We start from the raw sequence: 15,432 nt of genomic DNA on the forward strand, positions 1-15,432 counted from the left end.
AAGAAGATAAGGATGGTTGGTCAAATGCCATGATCATGTGCTCATGTATATTGTCGCTCTTACTCGGCGTCTTCGGTGACAAGACCACGCCATAGAGGTAATGAAGATTTTGGATACCGTAGGTTTGATGTCTGGGCTCGCGGGCGACTGTTGTCTTGGGTCAGTGAGCGAATGAACCGCCTCGGCAGGTTAGTGGCGGCCTCAGGCCACTGCGCCGGAGATTCACACTGCGGTCGGACATTTGGTGAAAGTCCGCGGACTTTCAACACCAGCCCTAATGTTGCTGACCCCCGGTCTCTTGCTCCGGATCTTGTCAAATCTCCGTTCTTGAGCGAGTAAATATGACAAATATTCACAGAATGCAACAATCAACATGACTTATAAGCACACATGCAGAATGGTTTTCCATTCCCACACCCTGCCTATCTTGTCCTACCTAAGATACCGAAGTCAGGCCTATCCTCAAAAAGCTATTTTCACATAGGCTGCGGTCATCGAGAAGGATCTATTGAGTGATGTCTTCTACCAGTGAATCTACGATGCCTGACAGCCGACATCCTCGCAAAGAGGAAGTCGACAGGGCCGATGATCACAGCTCAGGGCCTGGCGGTGTTGGCGAGCCAGACGCTGGAGGTCCTCCATCCGCATTTTCATCTACCTTCCAAGAGGTCCTTTTCATCTTTGTCATTGGCCTATCACAGCTCTTCTCTGTCGGTGGTCTCGGGAATACCGCTTTCTCGGTGCAGCAAATTGGCCACTCGCTGAACGCCACAAGCAATGGTCAAATGTCCTGGTTCCTAGCGTCATACTCTCTCTGCGGCGGTGTTTTCGTTCTAGTGACCGGACGACTAGGCGATCACTTCGGCCACAAATATGTCTTCCTTTTCGGTTGGATGTGGATGGCTCTGTGGTCGCTCGTGAGTGGCTTCGCCAAAGACGTGATCCTCTTCGACATTGCTCGCGGCATGACGGGCATCGGCAACGGGGCACTGGTCCCCAACTCCTTCGCCCTCCTTGCACGTGCCTTCCCCCCGCTGTCAATCAAGAAGAACCTTGCTTTTGCCTTCCTCGGATTCTGCGCACCATCGGGCTATATTTTTGGGGGCTTGATCGGCGCTGCCTTTGCCGAGACAGTCACCTGGCGATGGGGGTATTGGTTCTGGGCCATTGGCTGTCTCGTGCTGGGCGCAATAACCTATCTCATCGTTCCCCACCGCGTGGGCTCACCGATACCCGGCCTCACTCTCAAGCAATTCGACTACCTCGGATCCCTTCTCGGTGTCTCAGGTCTCATCCTCTTCTCCTTCGCCTGGAACCAAGCCTCGGTGGTAGGCTGGCAAGAACCCTACGTCTACGCGCTTCTCATCGTCGGACTTCTCCTGATCATCGCATTCGCTATTTCGCAGTCCCACGTCCCAGCTCCCGTCCTCCCTAACACCCTCTGGACCCGCAAGGGCTTTTCCCCGGTCGTGACAGCCATGGCATTCGGCTGGATGTCCTTCGGCATCTTCCTCTACTACACCACGATCTACATCCTCACCATCCACAAAGCGCAGCCACTCACCACAGTCGCGCAGATGGTTCCGCTTGTGATCGGAGGACTGTTCGCGACGGCCTCCGTCGGGCTCTTCATCACCAAAGTCCCCGCGCAGTATATCTTCGGCGTCTCCATGTTTTCCTTTCTGGCTGGCAACCTGCTCATGAGCTTCGTTCCGTACTCCCCCGTCTACTGGGCCTTCATCTTCCCTGCGTGCTTGCTGGTGGTGGGCGGACCGGACCTCTCGTTCGCCTCGTCGGGGATCCTCATCTCCAATGCGGTCCTGCCGGAGGAGCAGGGCGTCGCTGGCTCCTTTATATCAACGGTCGTGCAGTACTCCATTTCCATTGGCCTGGGGATTGCCGCGACAGTCGAGGCGCATGTCAACCGCGGGGGGGATGATGTGGTCCGCGGGTATCGCGGGGCGCTCTGGCTCGGGGTCGGGTTTGCGGCGATCGGCTTCTTCATTGTGGCTCTCTTTGTTCGGGACAGTCGGTTCAATAAACAGGAAAAGAATGGGAAGGTCAATGCGAGCAGCATGGATAGCGCTGAGATGCCAATCGACAAGGCGGAGGTCTGAGGTCTTGTTAAGGTAATTAGAAATCGTCGGGGAAATGAGCCTGGTATCATATTTAGCTAGATTGGATACAGGATAAAGATTTGTACGGTTACAGCACCAATGATAGGTTGATGTGACTTTAATAGCAAATGAAGCACAAGGAGGTATGCAAGACGATCCTTTGATAGGTGGCTGTAGTCAGTCAGGCTGTGTCTTGCCATTTAAGCTTCTCTATGGCAGAGCAATTCAGACTATGTTGTTCGATTCAATTGCATGTTCATATTTGCTACAGGGCGGTTCAGCAGACACCAAGGACTTTTTTTTTTTTTTTTTTTAGTTCTATTTTATCCCCTCCCCCCCGCGGCGATTTTTGTGCGCTTACTGCATGTTCTTTACCCTGGCCACCCGCAGACATTTCGCTCACAAAATATATATTTCCCTTTGAAAGGAGAGCAAAGTTGTCACTAGAACTAGGTGGCCTGGGGGGGAAAAACAAGGTAACTGCTCATCTAGCTTCAACAGATTCCACCCATTGTAGCAACTAGTGATCATTTTTTCTGGTTAACTTGTGATGTTATGCCTTCAGGGTTATGTGTTGAGCCCGAGCGGGTGCTCTGTACCGTACCGCAGACAAAGTAGGTCAAACAATCTGGTAGCCAGAATCGGCAGATCACCTGACCCACTTGTCCGCAGTATTAAAGCCCCGCTCCGTCAACTGGCCAGCCTTGGCTAGCTAGCCTACACACCAAGCGTCAGCCGGCAGGTGGCTGCATTCCAGAAACAACTCCCTCTCTCTTCGTTTGGTTTTTCGTTCAACCACCACAGATGGAGCGCAGAATGGTTGACAATGACCGCAGTAAAACCAACGCGGGCTCGCACGCGGGGGCACGCAAGTTTACGCTCTCGTGTTCCCGCTGTAGGGCCTCGAAGCTAAAATGCGACCGTGCAGAACCCTGTGTCAGTGCCAACCTCCTGCACACGCGAGCGATCACATCGCTCTTGAGGCTGGATGCTTACAGTACGCTTACAGGTGGAGTGCGTCAAGCGTAAGATCGGTCATCTTTGTACCAAAGACGAACGGCACCCGAGGGCCAAACGGTCTAAAACCGTGCACCGAGGCAAGACAGCGTCCAAGCAGTGAGTGATCACCATTATCAATATTGTAGTCAGTGCGTTAACTCTTCTTCTTCAGGGATCTACCACCGAATAGAGACGGTGAGGTGGAAGCAGAGGAGATAGCGCAACTCTTGGAGCATTTCGTCGAAGGAATTCCTCGACCGAAGTCTATGGCGACAAAACCGTTGTCAGTCGCACCAGATTTTCCGAATCGATACTGGTCCAGTACAGACCTTAAGCGACACGGTGAAAAGCTCGCCTTGATCCGAGAGATTGTCGATATTTTGCCGGAGTGGGAGGTGATCCATCTCCTTTTGGAAGTATTCGTCACTCGCTGTCAGGGCCCTTTGGGGAATGTGGTGCATACTCCGACATTCATAGCGCAAGCTGCACAGTTCGGCACCTGCTTGAGTCTGACTTCACCCGACGAACAGGTTTCTGCGATAGCCAGTGCAGTCACGATGGAGACACTGGGCTGTTACCTCTTAGCGGTAGGTGTAGTCTACCTGACACAAAAGCGTCATGCTCACATCGTTGCTTGGTTGTCAGCTCGTCCTCGGTCTTGCTTTTCACCCTACGCCGTCAATACTGGGATGGAGTTCTACGCCATTAGCTCTACGCGTGGAGGAGTTACGATCGTCCGAATTGCGCGCCAAGACATGGAGGGCTCTAGGCTTGCGTTGTCTGCAGGACGGTGTGTCTTTCTTCTGTGGTTCAATCGCCGGGTTACAGGCCGCAGTTATGCTTCTACTCGACGGCCAAGAGGGCTCGTTGGCGCTGGATGCGGTTTTGGTCACTGCGATTTCGGGAGCTCGCAGACTCGGGCTGCATCGGCTGGGGGACATCAAGTTGTTGCATGCGTCTGCATCATATTCTGCACGCCCTGAAAATGGCACAACAACACCGGCAGAACCGCCACATATCCGAGTAGAACTCGGGGTTCGTATATGGTAAGGTTGATCGAGAAGATAGGTGACGAGTCCTTGCTGACATTTTCGTACAGGTGGGCATTGGTCCAAAGGGATTGGTCCCGCGGACAAGCCCTCGGCTACTACACCATTCAGCCATCACAATTCAGCACCCGGATGCCGTTGCACGTGAATGATGATGATCTCTCTCTACCAACTTCACAATTAGATGGCAATGGACACATCGCAGAGCGACCTCGATCCGAGTTTACAATGATGTCGTATACTCTCCACGCCCTGGAAGTCGGCGGGATTGTCCGCGAATCCATCGAGTTATGGGGTTTACCAACACATGAGGCCGACTTGACCACCAAATCTGCCAAATCGCGCCAGAATCTCACCAACAAGTATGAAAAGTACGTTGCTGGTCTGCCGGCGTATTTCCGATTGGGAAGCACGGTCGGACTTACCGCCACCGGGGGTCCCATGGCGGCGATCCCCGTGCAACGCTGGATGCTGCATCAGCAACTGTGGAGCTTACTGCTTCGACTACATCGACCCAACCTCTCATCGCCAGTCGGCCGTCCTTTCTGTCAGCTTTTGGCCCAGAATATCATCGGCACCCAAGGTCAGATCCAGGCGCGGTGTACCGTGTGTGGCTCGCTGTCGACCAGTGAGATACAGCTCTTCAATGCGGCCGTGGTGTTGCTCCTCGATCTGCTCTTCACCTCTAAACCCGGGGATGATGTAGATAGTGCCAGTGCACAGCACCTTAGCCGACTGATGACTCGCGACAAGATTCGGGAAGCGATGGAATTGCTACGAGTCGAAAATGTCAAGAAAGGGCCATCGATATCCCACAATCCGCATTGGGAGTCAGAGATCGACGGGTCCGCTCAGCGCTGCGTCGTTGCTCTGGAAGCCTTGATGAAGATCGATGAAGACGACGGTCTCGATAAAGATGACAGTGCTGCGGCCGGAGGTCATGGCGGCAAAAACCTCGCTGCTGCAAGCTCACGAAAACTCGAGGTCGCGGGTATTCTGAAATCATTGAGCAGAAAGGGCGCTGAGCCCGCCGATGCACCCGAGCAAGAACATCCGCAAGGCCCATTCGAGCCCCTCTTACCATCCAACCCATTACTATCATTTGTCGATAGTAGTGTTCCCGACGGGTTTCCGGAGCTTGACGTGCTGCCGCTTCTCTCCAATGGTCTCGTCAGCCCGGACGACCTTTGGCAGTGGCAGTTGTCGGACTTTCCCCTGCCACCACTCGATCCTTGGGATCCTCACTCCATAGATGTCCCGTTTGCTACCATAGGGGACGACCTCCCTGGCGAACTTGGAATAGGCGTTTCAGACACGTCGACATTTGCCGACTCTTATAGTGGTAGTACTCCTGGCACCCGCATGACCCGCATATCCCCTTCGCCTTCTGTGGGATGAACCTATGGGACTACCAGCTGGAGATGGGGACTTCCGTCTACGTCCCGCGCAGCCGATGCCTACCTTGCCACCGCATTATTGTACGGGCAATGAGCTGGAAAGCAGTAGTAGCATTGATCTATGACATAATGTCGGCTTGATTCCAGACTACGCAATACACCAACAATAACGCCTTCAGCATGGCTACTACTTCATGATTCATCTGCCGCTGCTTGTATAAAAAGTGTTATAACGATCGCATCGTGCTTAAGCAGCTCCAGATTTATGGTTCATTGGCAGTCTTTGTGCAACCGCCAGTTGCTTTGTGTGCGATATAAGTTTCATCTCAGCGAGAGACAAGCACATACGACCATAGGGTGTGGAAAACAGGGCTTCCCGTCCGCTCAGCCGTACTTAAGCCACACGCCGGGAGGTTAGTAGTTGGGTGGGTGACCACCAGCGAATCCCTTCTGTTGTATGTTTTGCTCTTTTTGCTCTAACTTTTTGTTCTCTAACTTCATCTGACTGTATAATGGCTAGAAGTGGCCAAGGTAGTAGTTGGTTTGGTTGTAGGTGCGCTGGTCCAGATTGTAAAATATACTTCTATACTAGTAGTATTTGTAATAAATTAGGAGAAGTATTTTCATCATCTATAATCTTGACCAGCTATAATATAGGATTCTCATTTTTATTCTCGAAGCTGTTGTGCGTCTTATTACTGTAAAAGCCGTTTCTTCGAGTATTTGATTACTTAGTTCTATATTTAGACTAATATATCCACTGCAATATTAAGCTGTTATATAAAAGTTTTGATTTTAACTAACACTCTAATCATTATATTTTATCTTTGAAGAAAGCAATTTAAATCTACAGACTTTAGATATCTACGTCAGAGAGCAGTGGATAGTATGCCATGGGGACAAACCGCTTGTTCGAATACCATTAGATTTTGTTCCAACTTTATAGTTGAAGTCAAATACGATTATCTCTGGATACGTGAACACGTGCCTTTATTTCGCATGTACCGAAAATACGCTGAACAGCTTTCTCGCTCAGCTGCCAGGGATGCTGGGGGCCTCGCGAGGACTGGGGGTTGGAGCTTGCTGTAAAGTCAATTGTCATGGCAGTCCGATGAGTGACGTCCATAGTGGCTCCAGCCCAACTGGCAGGTGTCCATGGCCGGGAATGTCCTGCGACTGGAGGGCGCTTTGAGCAGACCGTGAGTATGGGCAGACATGCTTGGACTGAAACGGAACAGTGGGGCGTGCCCATTCCATGCGGTCCTGTTCGCAAGATACGGAGCCGAGAGCAACCGCTATGTAGACACAAGCTACGAATGCTAGCTGTTGCTAGCTTGCTTAAGCTCTTCATGCTATTTATGCTCCAATCTCACAAATAGTACATAAAACGTATCTTTTGTCCCTACCAAGGCTCTTTTCCGTTTATAGAGTCTTCTCAGTTCTCTGTATTGGCGTTGGATAAGAAGCACCCTAGCAAAGTAAGTATATGTACTGATGTGATCAGAGCTTCTATTTGGTCTTGAGTCTGCGGGATTGGTTGGATCCACCGCCTAACAGGCCGTGTTCAATTTGAGTACTTGGTTGGAACTACTAGTATAAAATGGCAATTCAAGTAAAAGAAAGCAGAAAGGGGTATGTATTCGTCACTGAAACTATCAAGGCTACTTCGTACACTTTAAAAGTAGTGTGGCAAGTTCAATGGCTCTAACCACACATTCAATATCTCCTCGATCGTAACGTCCTGGAGATCCCCCCAAGGAAAACCAGGATCAGGCGGAGGCTCTTCATAGATAGTATTTTCTAGAATCCTAGTGGCGAAGACTCCCGGTGCACCATTATTCTCTCCAGCACTATCAGACTGCGCAAGACGATATTTCTCTTCAAACCATTCAGAAAGGAACCGCAGCCAATCTTGGTAGAAGAACATCTCATGTTGATCCCACTTCCCACCTTTACACTCCTGATCAAGCGTATTCATGCGCTTGACAGATTTCTGGATTTCATGCCGCATATCCAAGGTCTCTCGCAACCCTCGGACTTGATCGTGATCTCGAACGGATGGCTCCAACGATGCGAGAACAAGTTTGCATGAAGCTGCAACGCTGAACCCGGTCATTATCCATTGGATGTAACTATATCTCTTTTCAATACCAGGTGGTAGACTGAAGTAAAAGCTCATAAATTGTTTTGCAGCCGCTAGTCCGTGACAAAGGGCATCGATTCGCAGGAGGGCCATGGGTTGGTCGAATGACGCGGCGGAAGATGGGTATACATCGAAAAAGATAGTTTGATAGAGATGGATTTCGAAGGCGTGGGACGGAATGCCTTGGAATACTAATCAAGTGTTAGAATTTAGATCTGCTGTACAGATGAGGCTTGGTCAACTCACCATCATGGTCAACAGGGACAGGAAGCCGGGCTTTGCAATCTTCAAAATCGCTTTGAAGAGAGCTAATCATCACTTCTATATCCGCAGGAGCCTGATTCACGCCGAATCCCCGTGCAACTAAGGAATCGATTCGTACAAGCATGTGTTGTACTTGAACCTGGCCTAGCAGGTATCGATCGGCTGAGAATTCGCATTCCTGCGACAACTTCGCAGCGCATGATTCTATGAAGGGTGACCAGAGCATTGTTCCTGTCCGCTGCAGTACTATGGAGTGACTAGTCATGTGAAAAGAAAGTAAGCAAGACAAAGTCTTTTCAGGTCTAGACCGGGCGGTACAGGTGGTAAATCGAACTTACCACGCGTCAAGGAGAAAATATCCAACCAAAGCTCGCATTTCCTCGTTTCGCAGGGAAATCGATGCTGTCGGAGGATCCGTGGCCAACATGACGTCAATTCCTTGTCTTACTCCTCGCAGCTTGGCTGGGTAATACAGTCTGCAATCATTGATTATACTTTGTGCGAGGTGCAAATATCCAGAAAACCGCACTATATGGAGTTTTTTCTTCGTGCTATCTTCCGTGTTAGCTTTTGTGAGTCTAATGAAGAGAGATATTGTCTAGAACATACCCAGCTATAGTAACCAGCAATCCCTGTAGTATATCGAAGGGTTGTTGGCGATTGCCTTGCAAGACTTGTCCCCCAAGGTAAGACGTCGAAACCTCCTCGAGGGCCAGGTGCAGCGGGACATTTTGAAATGAGGAGACCAGAAGAATAGAGAGTAAGAGAAAGGGTTTCTCTGATCTGAGATCCTCGACAGTGGCGTTTCTCGGCAGCTGTACAAATGGGAAATACGTTATGGCATCACGAAAGCTCTCTATCAAACGATTTGCCTCTTCGTGAGTGATCAGCCCGTTCCCGATCACATCGCACGGATTTCGAGGAGTCGGAGCACAACTTTCACTTTTCGGTGACAGTGGCAGTGGCAGTGGTGCCTGTTGTGGGCTTGAGCGAGGCTGATTGATCTGGCTTAATATTTGATTCACCTTGTCCTCGAGTGCACCTATTCGCCTAGATTAGATGCGGTCAGCTTGACAGAGCGTATCGATACGAGGAGTGGGCAGATATACGTCTCCCTCTTCTTAGGAGTACGAGCTTTTGTTGCGCGGAAATAACAATCTCTGTTCAGACGGAGACACCTTCAAAGCGTGTTAGGTTTACGTTGCTAAGTCGAAGAGAAGCGAAGTAGAATGCATACCGATCGCAGCTTTGGGTAGAGGTGCGCGAGCACCTAATTTTAGCACGCACACAGTTCTCGCAGGTCTTGACTCGGCCTAGACTGGTCGGCGCGGACATAGTAGGCAGCATTCAAAGAATTGGAGCTAAAGTGGAGGCCGGACAGGAACAGGAGGCCTTAAGAGTCCGCGGACCGGCCCCCAGGTAATTCCCCTCCTAGTCCGCGGACTCGGAGTTGGCCTGGACTCCGTGTCTTGGCACCGCCCATTGTCAGCCCTGGAAAGTATACTCGCGCCAATGGTAGTCCTCCGTAGGATTGGAGCTAGCATAGCCTCGTGGCTGGTTTTCAGGCCCCGTTATTTTGTCAGGTTGCATAAAGGGTGTGTGTATTCGATGCCATGAGGAGGGGAATATCAACCTCAACCCATCTAGACTCGCATTCTACCTCTTCTCCTCCTCACTATCTCAAAAAAAAGAACAAGCAGAAAAAAGAGAGAAAAAGAGTACAAATATCAACACTGAAAATGTCGGAAATGAAAATGGACGACTGCACCTTGGCAACTTGCCCAATTGACTTGGCTTATATCAATTACCAGCCTAACATCCCGGCAAATGTCCTCTTCCTCGTCATCTTCGGCCTTCTCCTCGCCGCGCAAATTGCCCTAGGAACATGGTTCCGAACATGGACATACATGGGGGCCATGACCGCGGGGCTCATTCTTGAAATACTGGGATACATCGGGCGAGTCATGATGCACAGCAACCCATTCGACTTTAACGCATTCCTCCTGTACGTGACCTTTGAGACATACCTCTGAATAAAGCAAGCTAATCAGAAACTTGACTTTTAGATACCTCATTTGTCTCACGATTGCCCCGGCCTTCTTCACCGCCGCCATTTACATCTGCCTGGGAAGAATTGTCATCGTCTACGGGGAGGGTATCTCCAGGATTCGCCCGCGTACATACACAATCCTCTTCGTCACTTGCGATATCATCGCTCTAGTCCTACAAGCAGCCGGCGGCGCCATTACCTCCATCGCCGATTCTGACCAAAAAAACCTCAGCGATACCGGTGTCAATATCATGATTGCAGGATTGGCTTTCCAGGTCGCCTCGCTGATGTTGTTCATCGTGCTCGCTTCAGAATTCGCTCTGCGAGTGCGCCGCAGCTCAGAAGACATGAAGAATGCGTCTACATCATCTGTTCGCAGTGGTTTGAAATGGCAGATGTTCCTTCTGGGCAAGTGCCACTAAACAATCCGCATTTATCAGCGTATGCTAACCCAATCGAAGGTCTTGCCATTGCCATTTTAACGATCTTTACTCGCTCGATCTTCCGTGTTGCGGAGCTGAAAGGTGGATTTAACAGTGATCTGGCCAATGATGAAATTGCCCTGATGATCCTTGAGAGCACTATGATTGCCATTGCGTGCATTTGTATGACCGCCGCTCACCCAGCAGTTGCCATGGGCCGGCGATGGGGGGAATTCTCGGCGAAGCCGCGTCGTGGAGTCGTTTCGTCTAAGGTGTCGCAGGCTTCATCAGAGATTGAGATGACGAATGCTTAATAATATATAGCAAAGCCTTTGATGACTCGGAGTGGTCGGTTTCAAGAAATTGGGTATTACATATTTCAGCGTTTGGTTTGGTCTTGGTACCATCAGCGAGTTAGATCTGGAGTTAGATTTGATTTGAGCGATTTGAATCATAGCATTCTCACATTCCATACTCCAATCCCTCCAGTCATGCAAAGAGTTGCACCAGCTAGGGTATAGTTCCTAGGTTGCCTTTAGGCAGTGGATGAGGACCAGTGAAGGACCAAAATCTTGAGGTGTCCGCAGAAAAAAATGAATACTTTCCCTGACTCTCGAATTCGAGTGCCTAGGCATACATCTGAGCTGCAATTATTGCTGTACTCGTGCGACTTCTTTTCTTGGGACATTTTGCGTCGATCTCTTTTCTGTCGTAGTGACTTGGTCACGCTGAAAACTTTCGACTGGCCGCTGGAGTTTTTGGTCATTATGACCGAGTGGTATGGAGAATTATAGGCAAACAGTACGCCGGTGTCAAGGCACGGCTTTTCTATTATGAACGATAGGTGTGTCTTCCCGGGGGAAAATTACAAAAAGGCAAGACGCGCTTTTGAAAAGGTTGCTTCAACCAAAGAGGCCATGATTCTCGGGACCACCATAGTTTTTAATCTCTAGGTTTGGGCTGTGCTTCCTGTTTTGCTCTGGTGTCAGGCTAGGAGCATTGGATTTCATGTTGTTTCTCTGGAGAGAATAGTAGTTGAAGGTGAGCCGAGGTGAGAACGAGATTGCCCAATCAGTTCTCAACATTGAATCGAGGTCGGCTTTTCATATCACTGACTCCTCTTGACGCCTGCGAGAGAAGTGGAAGATGGTTGAATCTGACTACGTCAAGCTAACTGCGAGGAACGAACTACCTAGGTAGTAGCTAGCTAAGGCAGCCTGGGATGGGATACCGCAGGACCTCGTCGATTGCAATGGCTAAATGGCCTCACGTAGCACAATGTGACCTCGTCTCTATTGCTTCCGATCTGGCAATCCCGTCATTCGCGGAGGAGATTCGTGTCCTGCCGATGATTCCTCGAGGTGAAGCGGTTGAGGAAATGAAGGCGGCCACCGTGGACCTGTATGGTTATCCACAGTTGGGGGACGAAAGTGTCGGGTGTCTGGCCCAGTTTGGAAAGCATGCTTTTACCTAATTAGAAAAAGAATAAACCAGGCCCTAATAAGTTCTTGCTGGATAGGTACTAGGTATTTCAGGTTCAAGGTTGTATCAAAGCACTACTTGAGAGCTTCTCATCTAACCTACTAAATAAGCCTACTGAAGTAGCTCCGGAACTTCTTCGTGTAGAGAATGCGTAGAAGGAGGAGGAAAAAAAAAAAAAAAAAGATAGAGACAAAGAAACAAGCCAGGTCTCCTCTTGTATATCTATACATAAGTACACCGTTCCAATATCTAAATCAAATACCCTTACAACTGCGGAGACCTGCCAAACTCTTTGTGCCATAGATTAAAGGGACATTGGCTTCACTAGCAGTCAAGGTATACTACCGGCTGAACTTCCTGGTGTACTCAGATCCAGATTTGAACCTTGCAGGCAATGTACGTACCCATTCAACTAGCACCAGGCTCCTTAGGCTAATTAACACTAACCAGAAACACTCCTCACGAATAATGAAGAACCTGTACATTCTCAGCTGCCAACCCCTGCAACTGACCCAACAGCATCTGGTCCAACTCCAATCGTCCTGAAGCTGGCCTGGCTCTCCACTCTTCGCCTGTCATGATCTCAGGGATCTCGACAGCGCCGCTCCACTGCTTCCCGGAGACATCATCCACCCGGATGACCAGAACCACCCGTCCCGCCATCTGGACGTGAACCCTAAATCCCCCGTCCAGCTTGCCGACCTCAATCGTAGTAGGGAGAATGGGAAGCCGTCCGTCTCCTCCATAATCTGTCTCCCTATCACCCATACCCGTAAACAAGATTGCAGTGTACTCCCCAACTCCACCCCGCACTCCCTCCGTCGCCTCTTTCCCATCCGCAGCAGAAGAAGTCGACCCCGTGAGATCGACCTGCGGAGTCACCGACGCGACACTTTCCCCCTGCCCCGGCCTCTCGTTGTGCCCCCGAACTAGGATATCCCGCGTAACCCTCCACAAAGCATCCACCCCCCCCCGGCGCAACAATCCGCGCCTCGAGACTCGGCAACAACGTCTCCAAGTAATTCCTGCGGGTCCGGAACCTGAGTTCCAGTATCCTCGCACTCCACGTGGATGCAGAGTGAGAACCGATACGGCTTGAGGATAAGAGCGGCCCCAGCGCTTTCAGCAGGATATTGGTCGCGTGGTCGTAGGCGTCGTGGCCGAAGTTGGTTTTCATGAACTCGAGGGGTGAAACCATGGCAGAATTCAGAGTCAATAGGGGTTGTGTCCGTCCACTTTCACCTAACTACTGGGCAAGGGAACTTACGGTCCGTCGACGTCCCGCCTACCGAATCATCCCGACTGAGCTTGAAGGCTGCCTGCCTCAAGAAATCCTGAATCATGGTCGCGCAGGCGTAGCGGGATTGTATGTACAGCTTCAGGCGGTGCGGGACTCCGTCGGGGGCAGTTCTGAGCGGGAGGAGGGCGGCGAGGGCGGCGCCCTTTTGCAACCTGGCGGCGTTGATCTGCGGCGGGTCGTCGGTGCAGGCGATGTGGCATGCCTGCGGGGTCGTGCGGCACGGAGGCGTGAAAAAATATCAAGCCTGGGTATGGATCCTTTCCTTGGTTGGGTATCTCCACTAGGCTCCCTCTGACAGTTCATGCAGAACAAAAACCTCAAGCCAATTGATAAAGGAGGGTGGCGGGTTACCTCACTTGCTCCTCTTCACGGTGACCGGTCTCGTAGACGCTGTACTTACATTGGACGATATGTAAGTTCCAATTAACATTGGGAGATCCTATAACGGCTTGTTCTTTCGGAAGTGAACTGCTTGTGGCATGCCTATTCTCCGCACCCGACGTGGCCAAATACTGGAGCCAGCAGATCAACAGCCACGCCACCTTCGTCAGCCACATCCCCCCATCCATGCTACGTGAGTCTGGCCCTCTCCTCGCTTATAGCCCAAGTCAAACTAGGGCTGATATAATTACAGTCGGACCCGCATCAGCCACAGACTAGGGCATAATCTCTGTTGACAGGCGCTATACAACGTGGATGTTCTCACGCCTGCGGCCAGAGATGATCACTACAATTACAGCGGGCGAGAATGAGTTGAAGAAAGGGCAGTTTTTTTTTGAAACGCCGAGTAAGAAGGTAAGCCAGCTGCTGCCCAAAACCGGGCAGAGGCCCGAGATTTCCATGGGTTCTCTGAGCAGGGGAGTCTAGTGGGGTTTATCTTCATTATTATACCTGTTATATCAGTGATGGGGTTATCAGTGTGGATGTTGGTGATAAGGGGGCTCTTTTAGTTTGTCTATTTGTTAAGGTCATTGTCGAGGATTTGTATCTGTAATGGACATAGTATTTCAGACTACGTTGTTGAAACTACAAATGTGGGCTGTAGCCGGTGCGGCCCGGCTGCCATGGCCCCAGGGCTGCGGTTTGGGATTGATAACTTTCCCGCCCATGTTGATTTGACATTCCAGACAATGGTCTGTAGTGGAAAGAGGAGGGGCGGGCCAAGAACTGAGAAAGACCTTCTAGTGAATATGGAATGGCTATTAACTGCGCAGGGCTCAAAGCCTCCACTGTGGCTTTGCTGAATATGTGATTCACTCTAAGCTGTGCAGTGTCTCAGCACCCATCTATACCTAGCCCTAACAGGCGGCTGAGTCCGAGCTCCTCAGGTTAATAGAACTTGAATAGAACTTGAATAGAACAAAACTTGAATTTCTTGTATTCTAATTGAATTGAATTGTTTGATTTGATTTCCCTTTCTTTATTCTCTCTCCTCTGGCCTTCTATTTCATCTCTCTCCCCTTCTTCTCTCTCCAATTGTCCTCTCCCCACTTCTTCTCCCCACTTCTCATCTCTTTCATCACACATCACACATCACCGTCACCGTCACCATCACCATCCCTCTCACTATCACCCTCACTATCACCCTCACCCTTCCAATCAATACCTGCTAAACCGATGATCAAACACCGTTATCAAGCCTCACAAGGTCCTCACAGCATCGCTCCCTATTCCTCGCACGTTCTTAACGTCTGATCCTGGTTGTCTAGTCTCATACCCCTCATGGAACAGTACCTTTCTTGATGAAACATCTGGATGTCTACGTCTTCTGCCCACCGCTGTATAAGACGTCCCGTCGGACGCTCGAGGACATCGCATAGCAGAATCCATACTGTTATGGCCGCTAGACTTAACTTGCCGGAGATGTTGCGCGGGGAGATCTACCCTAGATTCCTCATCGCCGATGAGGCCACGTTTTATCGGGAACCGGAATTGTTCTACGCCTTAACCAAACTACCCCAAGTCAAGAGCGTCCTTTTGGTTGGCGCTCACAAAGCCAACTCAGGTCAAGAGCATGATTCTGTTCGGTGATCATTATCAGCTGGCACCATCGTGTTTTACACCCCGGGGTCGCGAAGCATGGAGTATTTCGGCTTTCGAGAGGCTCAGAAGAAAGAGTACCAGACCGGTACTCTGATTCCACTCTTCAGAAGCCAAAAGCTCGGTTACGAGGCCAACCTCTATCGGGACTCTGAAATTTTCTACGCCT

General features: G+C 50.4%; 6 protein-coding genes across 6 annotated transcripts; 4 read left to right on the top strand and 2 right to left on the bottom strand.

The window, feature by feature from the left end:
* The first annotated feature begins 164 nt into the window (after positions 1 to 164).
* BO82DRAFT_408735 (uncharacterized protein) lies at positions 165 to 2,346 on the top strand. The gene has a single exon (XM_025639705.1). It carries the CDS (start codon positions 516 to 518, stop codon positions 2,115 to 2,117), a length of 1,602 nt encoding a protein of 533 aa, XP_025494843.1. The 5' UTR covers positions 165 to 515; the 3' UTR covers positions 2,118 to 2,346.
* A 493-nt stretch (positions 2,347 to 2,839) lies between these two features.
* On the top strand, positions 2,840 to 5,819 carry BO82DRAFT_8984 (putative C6 transcription factor). Its single transcript, XM_025641637.1, has 5 exons — positions 2,840 to 3,053; positions 3,127 to 3,233; positions 3,289 to 3,703; positions 3,762 to 4,162; positions 4,216 to 5,819. Exons 1-5 carry the CDS (start codon positions 2,922 to 2,924, stop codon positions 5,561 to 5,563), a joined length of 2,403 nt encoding a protein of 800 aa, XP_025494844.1. The 5' UTR covers positions 2,840 to 2,921; the 3' UTR covers positions 5,564 to 5,819.
* A 1,418-nt stretch (positions 5,820 to 7,237) lies between these two features.
* BO82DRAFT_276861 (uncharacterized protein) lies at positions 7,238 to 8,234 on the bottom strand (the record flags this gene model as incomplete). Its single annotated transcript, XM_025631163.1, has 2 exons — positions 7,238 to 7,896; positions 7,952 to 8,234. The coding sequence occupies 2 exons, from the start codon at positions 8,232 to 8,234 to the stop codon at positions 7,238 to 7,240; spliced, it is 942 nt and encodes a 313-aa protein (XP_025494845.1).
* Positions 8,235 to 8,547: 313 nt separating this feature from the next.
* BO82DRAFT_372311 (uncharacterized protein) lies at positions 8,548 to 9,304 on the bottom strand (the record flags this gene model as incomplete). The annotated part of the gene is made up of 3 exons (XM_025637313.1): positions 8,548 to 9,019; positions 9,079 to 9,147; positions 9,207 to 9,304. The coding sequence occupies 3 exons, from the start codon at positions 9,302 to 9,304 to the stop codon at positions 8,548 to 8,550; spliced, it is 639 nt and encodes a 212-aa protein (XP_025494846.1).
* Positions 9,305 to 9,595: 291 nt separating this feature from the next.
* Positions 9,596 to 10,755, top strand: BO82DRAFT_381438 (RTA1 domain-containing protein; the record flags this gene model as incomplete). The annotated part of the gene is made up of 3 exons (XM_025637855.1): positions 9,596 to 9,974; positions 10,036 to 10,427; positions 10,460 to 10,755. Exons 1-3 carry the CDS (start codon positions 9,709 to 9,711, stop codon positions 10,753 to 10,755), a joined length of 954 nt encoding a protein of 317 aa, XP_025494847.1. The 5' UTR covers positions 9,596 to 9,708.
* Positions 10,756 to 13,119: 2,364 nt separating this feature from the next.
* BO82DRAFT_362391 (uncharacterized protein) lies at positions 13,120 to 13,883 on the top strand (the record flags this gene model as incomplete). The annotated part of the gene is made up of 4 exons (XM_025636852.1): positions 13,120 to 13,289; positions 13,531 to 13,635; positions 13,688 to 13,797; positions 13,858 to 13,883. 4 exons carry the CDS (start codon positions 13,120 to 13,122, stop codon positions 13,881 to 13,883), a joined length of 411 nt encoding a protein of 136 aa, XP_025494848.1.
* Between the last annotated feature and the right edge of the window lie 1,549 nt (positions 13,884 to 15,432).

Source organism: Aspergillus uvarum (assembly GCF_003184745.1).
Source record: "Aspergillus uvarum CBS 121591 unplaced genomic scaffold BO82scaffold_10, whole genome shotgun sequence".
NCBI lineage: Eukaryota > Fungi > Ascomycota > Eurotiomycetes > Eurotiales > Aspergillaceae > Aspergillus > Aspergillus uvarum.

Bases quoted from the DNA above. Each gene is read 5' to 3' on its own strand.
- BO82DRAFT_408735 (XM_025639705.1), top strand. From the start codon at position 516: ATGTCTTCTACCAGTGAATCTACGATGCCTGACAGCCGACATCCTCGC.
- BO82DRAFT_8984 (XM_025641637.1), top strand. From the start codon at position 2,922: ATGGAGCGCAGAATGGTTGACAATGACCGCAGTAAAACCAACGCGGGC. The intron at 3,054-3,126 runs GTCAGTGCCAAC...GTACGCTTACAG, and splicing joins GCGACCGTGCAGAACCCTGT to GTGGAGTGCGTCAAGCGTAA. The intron at 3,704-3,761 runs GTAGGTGTAGTC...CTTGGTTGTCAG, and splicing joins TGGGCTGTTACCTCTTAGCG to CTCGTCCTCGGTCTTGCTTT.